The sequence below is a fragment of the Dendrobium catenatum genome, unplaced genomic scaffold (assembly GCF_001605985.2).
Source record: "Dendrobium catenatum unplaced genomic scaffold, ASM160598v2 fragScaff_scaffold_716, whole genome shotgun sequence".
NCBI lineage: Eukaryota > Viridiplantae > Streptophyta > Magnoliopsida > Asparagales > Orchidaceae > Dendrobium > Dendrobium catenatum.
Genome location: NW_021319178.1, coordinates 7,534,517 through 7,549,209, shown reverse-complemented (window position 1 = coordinate 7,549,209; position 14,693 = coordinate 7,534,517). Strand labels below are relative to the sequence as shown.

Below are 14,693 nucleotides of genomic sequence, written 5' to 3'. Positions count from 1 at the left end.
TGCTCATAAGAACTTATTAACTAATTGAGAGTGTATTGGACTGTTCTTTTCACCATCATTTGTATATTTATATTTGAAGACAAACTCACCGAGATTTAGAATGGTTGGTGGGCGAGCACGATTGGGAATCCCCATCCCAAGTTTGAATCTCCTCTATTACGGTCTCGCCTCCTCCAAGAGGCATAATAAGTGTGGGCTCGATGCTGGTGGTGGCCTCAATAGGTTCCGCTGAGGTATTAGTTAAGCATTTAAACCCTCCCTTTGACGTGTCCAACGGATATATACCCCGGTTCCCTATATATATATATGAAGATAATTTTCTTTTTTTTTCCTAAAAAATTATTCTTAAATAGAAGTTTTTAATAGTTAAATTTGAAATATTAATTAATATATATTTTAAAATAAATTTAGAAGCTTCCGGATATTTTTTCAATAAATAAATATTGGTCAGCATCACACCAAATATTTTCAGATTTAAACGCGCAGTGGGGTCTACCCAACCTTTGGAAACCATAAACCAAACGCACCGCTCTTCTTCCTCTTATTATCGTTCTCACATTTGTGCAGAAATTCGTGCTCCATTCGCATTGCTACAAAGCTGAGTTGCGTGCCCTAATCCAAATCTCTCGTGTAAAGCATCAATTTTTCCTGCGATGGATCCTCAAAGGGTAATCTGTTTCTATTGTTACCTTTCGATGGAATGAAAAGATGGGATTTTTCAGGGTCGAGAATTGATTATTGAGCTGAATTGATTATTGCTTTGTCCCTTTTCCTGGGTTTATGTGTCCTGATTCGTTCTTTTGCTTTTGCTGAATCTTAACTGATTGAGTACTTGAATGTGGATTCATGGCAGTTCCGACCGTCGAGCGCGTTCAACTCGCCCTTTTGGACTACGAACTCTGGGGCACCAGTTTGGAATAATAATTCTTCATTGACGGTTGGTGCTCGAGGTAATTTCAGAACTTAGAACCCAAGTTGGATTAATCGGGTTTGTTTTTTTATTATTAATTGAATATATGTACTTGATGTGATTGAGAAAATTTTAGTTGAGCTGTGCTCACATGTTTTTTTGTGTGTTAAATTTGCACTTCTTCTGCTAAGCTCGCTTAAAAGTTAAAACCTCGCTATGATAATGATTGGCTAGTTAGGCACTGTAGTAGCCTTTATGCATATGTTTTTGGGCCCTGTAGTGGGTTCCTATGATTGTGTTTAGTTTAGGCTACTTCTTGTTTTTTTCTCTGAAATTTTGTTTTTTTTAGTTTGGGTGTTTTACCCTCTTTTGATGCGTTTCGCAGTCCTTTTTTGTATGTTCATAAGAAAAGCTTCAACTATACTAATTAAAACTTTTGCTAATCATAAATATTGTTAGATGTTGAGAAGAGCAGTAACCTGAAAACTATGTTTCCCTTTACTGCAACGGAAATTTACTGCTCCTAATAAAGCGGAGCTCTTTTTAATTTTTGAGATAAACGAATCTCTTTTTGGTAAATTTCTTTGGGTTCTTTTAGGTTTGACAAAAATTATCTCAACATTTCACAGTTTGCCTAATTGCTTGTATTCATTGGGTTTTTGTCTTTTCAGTTGCCATGGTAATTGAAGGGTAAAGCTAAAAATTTCGACATCCAATCCACTTTTATGTTTGGCCTGGAGTTGATTCTATATGCTTTCTTCAAAACCAATCGTTTTGAAAAGAAAAAACAAATGCGGCCATCCAAAATTGATTGGATGCCTGTGATCTTCTAACCTTGGTTTGTTGGTTGAGGGCTGTAGCTACTAACCAAGAGTTCTTGAGTTTGAAGCTTGCGTATGTGATATGTGTGTGTTTTGCTTAATGGCTCAAATGTCCAAAAAAAAACTTTGCCTTTCATATTAATTGGAGAGGATATGAATCCTTTATATTGTAGATATCAAAGGGCAAGATGTTATGTTAATGTTGTTAAGATAATAATTGAAAATTTGTGGTCCAAGACTTTTCATAATTTTGATGCCCTTGTTATGGCTGTCCTAAATGAATCTTTTTAATTTTAGGATTTGTTTTGTGTAGTATTTTTGCATAAAAATCTATCACATTATTATTTGGCTATAACTTCCTTGATGTTTTTCAGAAATATCTATGACAAGAAGCAACTTTTTATAATCAAATGTACTAGAGTTTGATAGGTGCAAGAAATGCAAGAATATTGTCATTCAACTTCTTGAAAAGAAAAAGTTTGTAATACCCACTTCAATCTTTGTAAAATCTATTTTTCCTATAACAACTCGATAGTTATTTTTACAGATAATTGCAACTGCCCAAACGAACCATTAGTCTTTATCATGGTTTAAAATTGCGCAATATGAGGCCCGCCTTTATGCAATTCCAGTAAAAAACATCTTGATGCTTATGCCTCGAGTTTTTTTTATGAGGCTTGCGCCTCGCCTCAACTTGGTTGAGGCCCGCCTCGCCTCACTGGCATGAGGCTTACGCCTCACGCTGTATATATTAAAACTTAAATAAATCTTGAAGTAAATGCCCGACATTGGACTCTATAGGAGAGGAGGAAGGGGAGAGAGCAGTTCATCATAATGATGATTCAAATGAAGAACCCCTTAGTGATGACAGTGTTGATGACTTATGAGTTCTTATGTGATATGTCATTGTTATTTATTTTTGGAAATTTGAATTATATGTTAATAAAAGAACACTGGGATTTGGGAAAGATAGAATTTTGAGTTAAATTATATTTCATGTTATCTTATTATTGTGATATTTTTATTTCACTTCATATCTTATGTTTTTTTATGTTTTATATTATTCACTCATTAGTATAGAAAAAATTTATCATTTTATGTTTACGCAATCTTTTGATTTTGAGGCTTACGCCTCAAAACGCCTTGAGACTTACTCCTCGCCTCACGAATGAAAAACGCCTCAATACTCGAATACGCAATTTTAAACATTGGTCTTTATTATTTGACTTACTTCTTGAAGTGTAAAATATATTTAAAATATATATGATAGATGGAGCAATATGTTGCATGGGGAAAATGGAGTTGAACATAAATGATTGATTCAACCTTTACTGAAGGAAACTCAACCGGTGACCAACTACCCTCGCCCACAGTTAAATTATGGTCTCTTAATGGCTTTGCTGATTGAAACTATTAGAACGAATTATTGGTGACAAGTTCTAAGGTAAAAAAATTTTGCTTTAAAAACCTAGGGATCAAAGCACAAGCAATTTAAAAAAACATAGGGCCATAATTTACATCTTTTTGTGAATAAATGAATATACTCAGGATGAAATTAATTGGTGTGATAATATATCAATATCATATTTATTGTGCATCTATCACTTGAGATAACCTTCTTATCATTTATGAGCTAGCTTGATAATGCATTTAGAGCTTATTAGCTAATATACAAACATGAATTAGTTGATAGCAGGCCCATTACCATTTGGTGATGTACCTTGTATCTTCTTATTGAATTGATAGCATTATTTGATTGATAATTGATAATGAATTCAGCGTTCTTTAGAATCTTTAAGTAAATCATTTTATTGAATCCATGCACGAGTCCACAGCAAGTTTTATGGGTTTGTTATTTGAAAATGAGAATTATTAAATCATTCTTTGCCTGCCAAGGATATAAAACTATAATGCAAATGATTGCAAATTGGTGTACTTCTCTCTATATTTTGATGGGGAAATTATTCTGTGCGGTCACCGGACGCCATCCGGAGGCGAGTCAATATGTGCCACGTCACCCGATACACAATGGTACATAGCACCGGTACATAGCAAAAAAGTGACATGGCTCGTCTTGATTCGCCTCTGGATGACGTCCGGTGACCGCACAAAATAATTCCTGTTTTGATGAACCCTTTTTCATCTCCTTTTTAAGGTGTTTGGTTTTGGGAGTGTCATGGGTGCTAAGGCTAGGTGGGATTTGATTTTTGGACCTTGGTAACAACTTTTAATATTTTCACGAATTGAGCTTGCTAATGCCACTTTTCTTCATTTATCATTCTTGTATTATAGATTATATAATTTTTTTATTCTTTTCATTAACAGGGCCCATTCTTCTTGAGGATTATCATTTGATTGAAAAGCTTGCTCAGTTTGACAGGGAACGCATTCCTGAGCGTGTTGTTCATGCTAGGGGTGCCAGTGCCAAGGGTTTCTTTGAGGTCACTCACGATATTTCTAACCTCACATGTGCTGATTTTCTTCGTGCTCCAGGAGTTCAAACTCCCGTTATAGTTCGCTTTTCAACTGTCATTCATGAACGTGGCAGTCCTGAGACCTTGAGAGACCCACGAGGATTTGCTGTAAAGTTCTACACAAGGGAGGTAAAATTGCTCATCTTCTCCTATTTTTATTATATCATTTACTATGTTACAGGCTTTTTTACTTTCCCACGTTGAAAGGTTTGCATCATTGAGTTCTGTTTACTTTTCAGGAGTATATGTTCCCATGAAACAATTTTGTAGTTCCATGTCTTCATCTATTTCCTGATGAATTATATTTGTGATTCAATTCATTTTGCATGCAATTCTTTATTTTCATGTCGTCCACTTTTACCAGCCTTCCTAAGAGTTTTTTAACCTTTTTAACTGTATGAAATCTTAGCATTAATGAATTGTTTCCATCCATGTTGTTTATGGTTCTGATTTATATATATTTTTTATTCCAGTATATTAATCTACTATAACTCTACCTGAGTCTATAGTCATGAGTTTGTGTTTTTAGTATTATGAGCACGTTTTTTTGTAATTAAGTTAATTATTAGTAGATTTAAATATTTTTTGTTATTTAGGCCTAGTTTAGTACCTTCAGATTTGCTTAAGGCCAGTTTTGTTAATTTCGGTGCATTATATTTCGATAGGGATAGTTTGCTTTTGGCCTTCCCTTTGGGAATTCATTCTCCCTTTTTGTGCTACTTTCTTATCCCTTTCTCTCTATCTCATAAAACCTTCTTATCCCCTTTTCTCTCTATCTCATAAACCCCCATCTATGAGATTCATTCATCTCATTTTATCAATTCTTCTTCTCTTTATAAGCTTGGTCTCCTTCTACATTAGATTATCCCGTTCTCAAAATATTCAAATAAAAAGAAAACCCACAATCTTCATTGCTTTTGTTTCTTCACTCTTCATCAATTTAGTTTCAAAGCTCTTTTCTTATGCAATTCCATGTATTGTTCTTCAGCTTTATTTTGCTCAGCAATTTCAATGCTTTATTTGATTCTCCAATGGAGTAGTTCATTGTTAGAGTGAAGTGGATGATAAAGAAGATGAGCTTTTCCTCAACCCCAGTCAATCACGACCTATGGCTACTGCAAGTCGTTTTGTATCTTCTTGAGCTTGAACTTATTTTATGAGTTCAAGCTGGCTTACATGCCAACTCGTTTATAATGAAGGAGAGAAAATAATTATGATTCAAGCAATTTTTTTAATAAAATGGTAAGAAAAATGAGAAATTATAATAAAAAATAATAAATAATCACTTGATATTAGAAAGTGAGATATAATTTTGAAGTATTTTAATAACTTTGTACTTTAAATCATAAATCCTAATATTTTTCAAGCAAATTTTGCACTATTTTTTAAGCCCATTTTGTATTAATATTTTTTAAACGAGCCAGCCAACTCGCAAGCTAACGTATCAAGGATGGCATAAGCTTGGCTCGTTAGCTTGTCAAGCTCAACTCATGAGTCATTTATCGAGCCAAGCTTAAGTCGGATCATGAGTTGGCTGGACTTCAATTAGAGTTGAATATTGATTTTTTTTTTTTTTCCTTCCTATGGGGACTTATTCTATCTTTTACCCTTTTTTTCTGCTTTCTTTCCATCTATCTTATGTTTCCCTTTTTCTAAGACCTTCATTATCTAATTTTCTCTTCCCTTATCGTCAATATCACCACAATTCTTCTTCTAAACTGGATTCTTCCCTTCTAAAAATATCCAAATATAAAGAATCCACAACCTTCGCTGTGTCTCCAGCCCCACCCTTCATCACACAAATTCCAATATCATTTCAATTCATATCAACCAAGCTTTTCATATTACTTCTTTCTTTCAGAATATGCATGGAAACTATCCCAAACTTGCTAGCTCATGAACAAGGCTTTAATTTCATGGTTCATATTTGTGGATTTGAGAAATGTAATATCTGTAGATTTGAGAACTGTAGTACAGTATAAAATTCGAGTATAAACTTGTGAGTATTGAATTGAGCTTATTCTCTATACTATTTATTCTTGGCGCCAGGGTAACTTTGATCTAGTTGGCAATAACTTCCCAGTATTCTTTATTCGTGATGGAATTAAGTTCCCAGACATGGTTCATGCTCTCAAACCAAATCCCAAGTCCCATATCCAGGAAAACTGGAGGATCCTCGATTTTTTTTCTCACCACCCTGAGAGCTTGCACATGTTTACCTTCCTCTTTGATGATGTGGGAGTTCCAGCAGATTACAGGCACATGGATGGTTCTGGTGTGAACACTTACACACTTATCAACAAATCTGGGAAAGCTCATTATGTGAAGTTCCATTGGCGACCTACTTGTGGAGTTAAGAATTTACTAGAAGAGGAGGCTATAAAAGTTGGAGGCAGCAACCACAGCCATGCCACCAAGGATCTTTATGATTCCATAGCTGCAGGAAATTATCCTGAGTGGAAATTATTCATCCAGACTATTGATCCAGACTATGAGGATAGATTCGACTTTGATCCAGTTGATGTCACAAAGACCTGGCCAGAGGACATTATCCCTCTTCAACCAGTTGGTCGTTTGGTCCTGAACAAGAACATTGATAACTTCTTTGCAGAAAATGAGCAGCTTGCCTTCTGCCCGGCGATTGTGGTTCCCGGAATCCATTACTCGGATGATAAGCTGCTTCAAACTAGAATCTTTTCGTATGCTGATACTCAAAGGCACCGTCTTGGACCGAACTACTTGATGCTTCCTGCAAATGCCCCAAAGTCTGCTCATCATAACAATCATCATGAAGGTTTCATGAATTTCATGCACAGAGATGAAGAGGTACACTTGTATTTTTTTGTAACAGTTTTAGTTTTGAACATATTTGTTCATCTGCACTTTGTTTTTTTTTGTTTTTTGTACAGGTCAACTACTTCCCTTCAAGGTATGATCCTGTTGGACATGCTGAGAAGTTCCCCATCCCGCAACCTATTCTTACTGGAAGGCGTGAGAAGGTTTGTCTTTGGTTAAAAGTAATCTTTTTGGAGTAAAAAATGTCCTGCCTGATAGCTGAGACGGTAATACTGATTGCTGCAGTGCGTGATTGGCAAAGAGAACAATTTCAAGCAGCCTGGAGAGAGATACAGGTCATTTGACCCTGACAGGTTTGTGTCGTCCTTCCTATATACTTTTCAATATACACAAAGAATGAAATTTTACAGGATAAAGTCTCATTTGCTTTGCTATTTTAAGGCAAGAGAGATTCATCTGTAGATGGGTTGATGCTCTGTCTGACCCCCGAGTCACCCATGAAATTCGCAGCATCTGGATCTCATATTGGGCTCAGGTTAGACTATTGTGTCCCCCTATTAAACGGCCATTTTAAATAATTGCTAACCAATTTTTTTTAGATTTATCTCTAACTTTTGTAACATAAGCTGGATCTTATAAATATATGTATTTATGCTTTGTTGAAAGCAACCAAAGGAGATTTATTATGTTATGTTGTATGCATGCAGAGTGATAAATCTCTTGGACAGAAGATTGCAAGTCGACTTAACCTGAAACCCAACATATGAAGGGAGAGAGAGAGAGAGAAGTATAGGAGTGGCTTTGACATGAAGAAACTAATTAGGTGATCAAACATGTTAAGATGATATGTATACATGTGGACTGGGTTCAGTGGTGTCATAATATGTATGTTAAGAACAGTGCTTTCATTATGTTCCTTCAATTATCCATAAATCTACTCTTAAATGAGATATTGTATGGACATTTTTCATCAAATTACTGCATTTACTGGATTGATTAGGCCTTATTTTTCTACAACTGATTGCCGTATTTGCTGTTTCATGTGATATTCAAACTGAAGATAACATCACTGATTACGATATATGATATAAAAAGTTATCCAAAGTTAAGACTGGCTTCCATAAAATTTTTAAATTATTTATTCATTACTTAAGCATATAAAAATAATTATACAAGTATCTCTTTTATTCAAACTGGGTTTTATTTCTAAAATTGGCAAACGATTCATGTATCAATCAATTATTTAATTTTCCCCAAAAAAATCAATCAATTATTTTAAATGTCTACGTGTCAATCACAAATTTTTTTTCAATAAAATGCAAATCATTAGAAAATTTTAATAACAACTTAAAATTTATTGATGTTACACGCTTGTAATTATTATAGCTTTAAAGATTAACGATTAAATTTATCTTGCACTAACGCAAGCATATTTTATCTGTCCTTGAATCTTTACCTTCCAAAAACTTTTTAAATCCCTATCATCTTGCATTGAATTCCTTTATTTTCCTTCACACGAAATAGAACATACTTGAAAATGCACCTCAAAACTCATCATACTCATTACTAATGATGAAATACTCCTTCCTAAATGGAGCAACAATTATCACAACCAATAAAGCACATACATGGAGGAAATCAAAGATTAAAACAATCAACTCAATCTTAATATCATCTTACTAAAATAAGAAACAAAAATCCAAGCCAACTTATAACAATTTACATATTATTAAATAGGAATTTTAAGGCTAATATTCTCAAAATAAACAATTAATCTAATGCCAATAAATAAGTAAAATTAGAATATCATTGTACAATCGATCAAATAAGAGGCAAAATTACAACTCCAAAGGCTTAAAGCCATCATACAAACAGAATCATTAAATGCACTAAATCTTGCATCCAACGGAGTTTGAAACCAACAATATTATCTAATTCAACTACTAAAAATTCTGATATGCTAACCACCAAAACCCTCCTTTAATCTCCTACCAACAAAATAGGCTCATTGCTCTTAGATGATGGGCAAAATATTAAGTCTGGTGTCCGAACAATTCAAAGGTGAATCCAGACGTGCCACGTCACCCAAATGCACATAATCATATGTAACATGACACATCCTGATTCAACTCTGAACACCTCTGAACGAATCTGAACACCACAGGTAATACTTTGCCTAGATGATGGCAGCTAGTCACATCTTGTTTGCACACATTATTATGCCATCCAGCAACCCACTATCATAGTTGTCATGTCGAATGAAAAATAAACATTGAGAATTTGCAATTCCCATTCCCATAGGTTTATAAATATACAAAGTCAACCAGAGAAATACCCAGTCCAAGTTCACGCATTTATTTATTTTTCTATAAAACTAGCAATCAAAGTCATCGAATTGTAACCACCAACATCAACATCTATCAAATCTGAAAATACATCAACATGCCATAGATATTTAACTGGGGAAACCAAAAATATATTAAAACTTCTACTAACAACAAAAAAGGAGTTAAAAGGTAGATACAAGGAGATCAAGAAGTGATCCCAAACATCAACAGTGAATCATATAAGGGAAAGAACATAAACAAGAAACAACAACATCTGTTCTTGTGAACTCTACTCGAACGCATTGAGCAGCCACAGAAAGTACCAAAAGATTACCAAGCGGCGAAGTTCATGACCATCACCATCAATTTTAAGTTATTAATTATACCCTTTTTCCTTCAGTCATCATCCTCTTCATCATCATCCTCCTCGCTTCCTTCATCTTCATCGCTAACCTCAGACTTTGATTTGTCAGAAGACTCCTCATATGCCACCTCCTTCTTAGTATCCTAAGGATACCAAAGGAATACATGATTCACAACTAAGGTTTTGTTTCTCCCCAAACTTATGAAAATAAAGTGTTTTCTTTTTCTTTTTTTTTACTATACCTCCTCAGCATCATAGGCTTTCAGCTTCTTCTGATACTCGGCTTTCAGTTTATCAGCCTTTGCAACAAAGGGAGCTTTCTCCTGTAATTTTAATAGTCAAAGAGCATATTCTTAATTATTGTAAATGATTTCAGATCCACTTTGTACAAAATAGAAAATCACTTACAGATTGAGACAACGATTTCCACTTATCACCTCCAGCTTTTCCAACCTATTACAAATCAGAAAACAACCAAATCCTGAAGATTATAGATCATAAATTATTTATATAAAAATAGGACAAAGAGGAAGAGTTGGAAGAGATAACCTACCACTGACACCTGCTTGTTATTAGGGTTCTTCTCCTTAAACTCCTTCCTGAACTGCTCCCTATTTCAGCCAAACCAACTGAAAGAATTGATAAACCAAAGATCGACAAAATAGCGTAAATTCAAAGCGATCAATAAAATCTAACATGAAGACAAAGAAGGCGCTCGGCGGACGCTTAGGTCTGTTCGGATCCTTGCCGCCCTTTCCCTTTGCCCCTCCCTTAGGCTTCTTTTCCACGCTTTTTTTCACAGCCAGCCTTCACAAATCATCATCAGAACCCCGATCAAACCCAAGAAAATTCAATAACTCCCAAGAAATACCAAAAATAAAGAAGCAAAAGTTACTTGGCATCCGACTTCTTCGAGGTGTTGGCCTTCGATTTCCCTCCTTTCATGGTGGTAACTGCGCAATCGCCCGAAAAAATCGATCAGATAACGGAAGCTGCTAGTACTACACACACGTCGGCCGGGGTACAAAAGCGAACCTAGGGTTAGGGTTTCTCTCCACGGCGAGCTAGCAAGGTCGGCTGGAACTGTGAGATCGAAGAGCAATAAGAAGGAGAGGGCTAGTGAGAGAATTAGATGCAAGCGTCGAGGGGCCAAGAAGGGGTCGATAGAAATTTGGGCGGGATTTGAAAGCTCTGTACCACGTCATCAATCCGTGTGCTCGATTTCTATTGGTCAATATCATGGTGTGCTTCCTAACGCTCGTTAGTATTCAAGCAGATGAAGGGCAGACGCGGCGCTACGTGGCGACGAGCATCTCTTTACGGTGGATAGTTGCCACGTGTGAAGTGAAATGTTTTTCTTAGCACCCGTTATTGAGGTTATTTACGGAAAAGCCATCGGGGTAACTTGGGTACTTGAAGGCGGGTTGAAGTGAAATGAGCCGCGGATGTTGGAATGATTAACGTAATCTTCAGATCTCGTCCGTTCGTTTCCGCGAAGAGATGGGGACCATGAGTGAACGGTGGATGTTAGCGGAAATATATAGACGGCCCTGATAGGTTAATGAGATGAACGGCTCTGTTTCTTCGTACGAAAATTACATTATTGTAATCTAATTTCGTTGAATTTTTTTAGGTGGATCATATGATTGTCCTTTTGTTTAAGATTAACTACTTATTGCGGGCCAATCTGTACTGAAGCTGATATTTACAAAGGAAATACTCAATGTATTTTTGGTAATTACTTATATTAAAACTTATTTAAAATATTATATTTATCTTTTATCTCAATAATATAAGATATATTAAAAAATATTAAATCAATAAATATATAAAATAATATTTTAAAAAAAAAATATGTGAATAATTACAATTGAAAGTAAATGTCTAGGTAGCAAGAGATTGTGAGAGGTAGTCTTGTTATTAACTAATCAGCCAACGACCGCTAGAATTATCGTGATGAGGGTAGACATATATGCTATCACCCTCATTATTTTTCTTATCATCTTACTCATCTGATTTTGAAGGAAAGCGACTTGGACATCCCTATCACTAAGATGAGATGATAGGCCAAATGATGAGGAATTGCATTAGTGTGGTTGATGGCGTTATCATTAGTGATTCTTTTACTCATTGCACTTGAGTGATGTCTTAGGATCTTGTTTTTACCATAAAAGCATAATATATTCAATTAATCTTCCATGCATTCATTTGATGTATCTACTGCTGCCTCAAATTATTCATGCTAGCTATCATACGTAAAAGGCACCAATGCTAGAGGGTTAAAGAGTGGTTAAGACCCTATACTAGCAATAGTGACATTGCTTGACGTCGAGCATAGTTTAACATCCAGAGACCAACCAGAATGCACCACATCAGCAGTACCGAGCCGCGGTACCGAGCAAGGGGTGACGTGACGCATTTTGGTTGGTCTTTGGACGACGTTCAACATCTGCACATGATAATTTCTCCATTGCTTGAGCCTCACTCCTCAATTTGATTATAGGCTCATCATAATGAGTAAAGAATGACCTATTCAATTCTAACAAATAATTGAGAGGAGTGACTGCTTACAAAAGAGGATCATAAATCAAGGGTTGACTAAAATATGGTCTATGAAAATGATAAATTTCTTGGAAAGAGGGATGTTGATCAATGGCCATTTAGAAGAGTTTAGGAACAAGAGAATTCTTAGGATAAGTAGCCAAAGGACCAATAAGACAAAATGAAAGAGGTTGGGAGAAGAGGTGATGTTAGTCTATTTAAGAGAGACTTATGCAAAGTGGGTCCACTAAGGTCCTTACAATCTTAATAAGAGTTGAGAAGTCTAATGAAAGGTTTAACGTTTAAAGGCATGTTTTGGAATCAACTAAAAAATATGAAAAATGAGATTTGGGTTGACTATTGTAGGATTTAGCTTTAGGTACGAGTTTGAGAACATTCTCCTAGTTCATTAAAGTAGTCAAGTCCACCTACTAACCTAATATGATAAGAGATGCTATTTAAAGGTACAAGGTTCTCGCTAGGGCAATCCTAAGGCAAGAGTAACTAGGCCAAAATTGTGGTCCCATGATTTGAGTTTCCAAATGTGGGGTTTAGAGTTATGCTTGATTTTTCTAATAAAGAGTATTGAAAGTAGGTGTCCACAAATAGACAATTATACCCAATAGTAGGGTTAAATCTTCTCAGTATTATGAAGATGGTGGCGATTTTTTATGTTAATCGTCGATGGCGATGGTGATTGTTAGCGACAATAGTTAGTAGTGGCAGTCAGCGATGATATTTGAAAAATATAAGAGGGCTCTCTCTAATTCTCTCAATTCTCCCTCATCTGAAGAATGTGTATCTATTTATAGTTTTTTTTTATGAACATTTTGATTATTTTGTCAAGAATCTTGGGGGGCAAACGAGTCGAGTCTAGCTCTAGTTTGATCTAACTCGAGTTCGACTCATGAGAAGAATCTTGAGCTCGAACTCTAGTCGAGCTAAAAAAAATGAGCTCCAGCAGGGGCTTTTGTTTCCCCCCCCCCCCCGCACACACACACACACACATCGTTGTTAGCACATGGCTCGAGCTCTTATTCTCCCCCGCCATTCCGCCTTGTCATTCCCTATCCGCAAGCTTCGTGACAAGTAATCGAGTCAAGCTGACGGATGTTCAAACTTGAGCTATATAAGCCTAAAGAACTATAAATTGTGTTCGGCTCGCGAGCTCGACAAGCTGGCTAGCGAACTCGTTAACGAGTCGAGTATGAGCCGGCTCATGAGTCGGCTTGACTCGGCTCCACCCATACCACAATCTAAAAGCTCCATTGTACGACCCATATTTATTCCCTTGATCATGAACTATTTATTCAGCATTTAAGTTTCTTAATGATATCAGAATTAAGTAATTTTAGTCTCATTGGATTTGTCTCGTCGAACCGCTTGATTTGACTATAAGCATATCTAATTTAGAAATCATTTTGTCATCCAATTAATATTTGAAGTCTTCAATTATGTTTCAAGTGCTTAATTTGGGTTCCTTTAGACTTAGATTAGACCTTTTTTTTTTTTGTATCGTTGAGTTCGCCTTATTGAGACATTCATATCAACTATATATTTGCTGAAATTGGAGTTAATATGGCTTTGAATTTAATTCCAGCTACTCCAAATTCAAATTTTATCTCGAAATTCATATTGATCATATCAATTTTTAGTAGATATATCAGTCATGTTTAATTTTTCATCATTTCATTAATATGTTGTTCCTACGCATTCAATCCTATGACAAATACTTCTATACTCCTAAAGCTATTATAGATCATGAGATTGTGTGATTACACTATGGATTCCATAAACATCCCATTCATTTGTGAAATAGGTTTGCTTGTGAAGACTACTAAGTACTTATATGAGGCATAAAATAGATCTTTATTTATACCTCGAGAAAAAGTGTTTTTGTTTTTTTTTTTTTTAATAATTGTTAGGTTAATCAGGGGGTTTTTTGTGAGATCGTACTGTTTTTATTCTTCTTTTTTTTTTTGGAGAATTTGTTTTTATTCTTGAAAAAAAAAATTGTTTTTATTCTTGGTAACTTCATATTTGATTATAAGATTTCGTTTGTAACGTTTTTCTTATTATTTTTTAAAATAAATTTTTAGAATGATAATTTCAACTAAAAACTATATATAAAAAAATATTTTAAAAAATAATAAGAAAGCCGTATCAAATAAAACCTAAATCTCAATTCAAACTCATATTGAGGGCGAATTATTGCGTCCGGTCACCGGATGTCCGGACATCCAATCCGGTGATGTCACGTCACCCAAATACACTGGGTCCCGATATATTTTGGTGACATGGCAACACCTGATTGGTGTCCGGTCGAATCCGGACACCGGACGCAATAATTTGCCCATATTGAGAGCTGTGATTGTCACAGAGAAGACTGAATTCATTAAAATCCAATCTTTTGAAGTTAGAGTACATTGACGCTGCACTGTAACGTTTTTATTTGCTCTT

General features: G+C 35.4%; 2 protein-coding genes across 2 annotated transcripts; one reads left to right on the top strand and one right to left on the bottom strand.

The window, feature by feature from the left end:
- Positions 1-508: 508 nt before the first annotated feature.
- LOC110114941 (catalase isozyme 1) lies at positions 509-8,005 on the top strand. The gene is made up of 8 exons (XM_020848002.2): positions 509-668; positions 854-950; positions 4,057-4,334; positions 6,255-7,031; positions 7,115-7,204; positions 7,287-7,354; positions 7,443-7,536; positions 7,709-8,005. Exons 1-8 carry the CDS (start codon positions 654-656, stop codon positions 7,766-7,768), a joined length of 1,479 nt encoding a protein of 492 aa, XP_020703661.1. The 5' UTR covers positions 509-653; the 3' UTR covers positions 7,769-8,005.
- A 1,446-nt stretch (positions 8,006-9,451) lies between these two features.
- LOC110114950 (DNA-binding protein MNB1B) lies at positions 9,452-10,846 on the bottom strand. Its single transcript, XM_020848022.2, has 7 exons — positions 10,728-10,846; positions 10,588-10,645; positions 10,389-10,499; positions 10,246-10,303; positions 10,101-10,145; positions 9,935-10,015; positions 9,452-9,835 (listed from the first exon to the last, which is right to left on the bottom strand). The coding sequence occupies exons 2-7, from the start codon at positions 10,635-10,637 to the stop codon at positions 9,725-9,727; spliced, it is 456 nt and encodes a 151-aa protein (XP_020703681.1). The 5' UTR covers positions 10,638-10,645; positions 10,728-10,846; the 3' UTR covers positions 9,452-9,724.
- Positions 10,847-14,693: the final 3,847 nt, after the last annotated feature.

Excerpts from the sequence above, each read along its gene's own strand:
- LOC110114950 (XM_020848022.2), bottom strand. The coding sequence starts at position 10,637 with ATGAAAGGAGGGAAATCGAAGGCCAACACCTCGAAGAAGTCGGATGCC. Across the intron at positions 10,500-10,587 it reads TCGAAGAAGTCGGATGCCAA|GCTGGCTGTGAAAAAAAGCG; the intron begins GTAACTTTTGCT and ends TGATTTGTGAAG. Across the intron at positions 10,146-10,245 it reads ATAACAAGCAGGTGTCAGTG|GTTGGAAAAGCTGGAGGTGA; the intron begins GTAGGTTATCTC and ends GATTTGTAATAG.
- LOC110114941 (XM_020848002.2), top strand. Across the intron at positions 951-4,056 it reads ATTGACGGTTGGTGCTCGAG|GGCCCATTCTTCTTGAGGAT; the intron begins GTAATTTCAGAA and ends TTTCATTAACAG. Across the intron at positions 4,335-6,254 it reads TAAAGTTCTACACAAGGGAG|GGTAACTTTGATCTAGTTGG; the intron begins GTAAAATTGCTC and ends TCTTGGCGCCAG.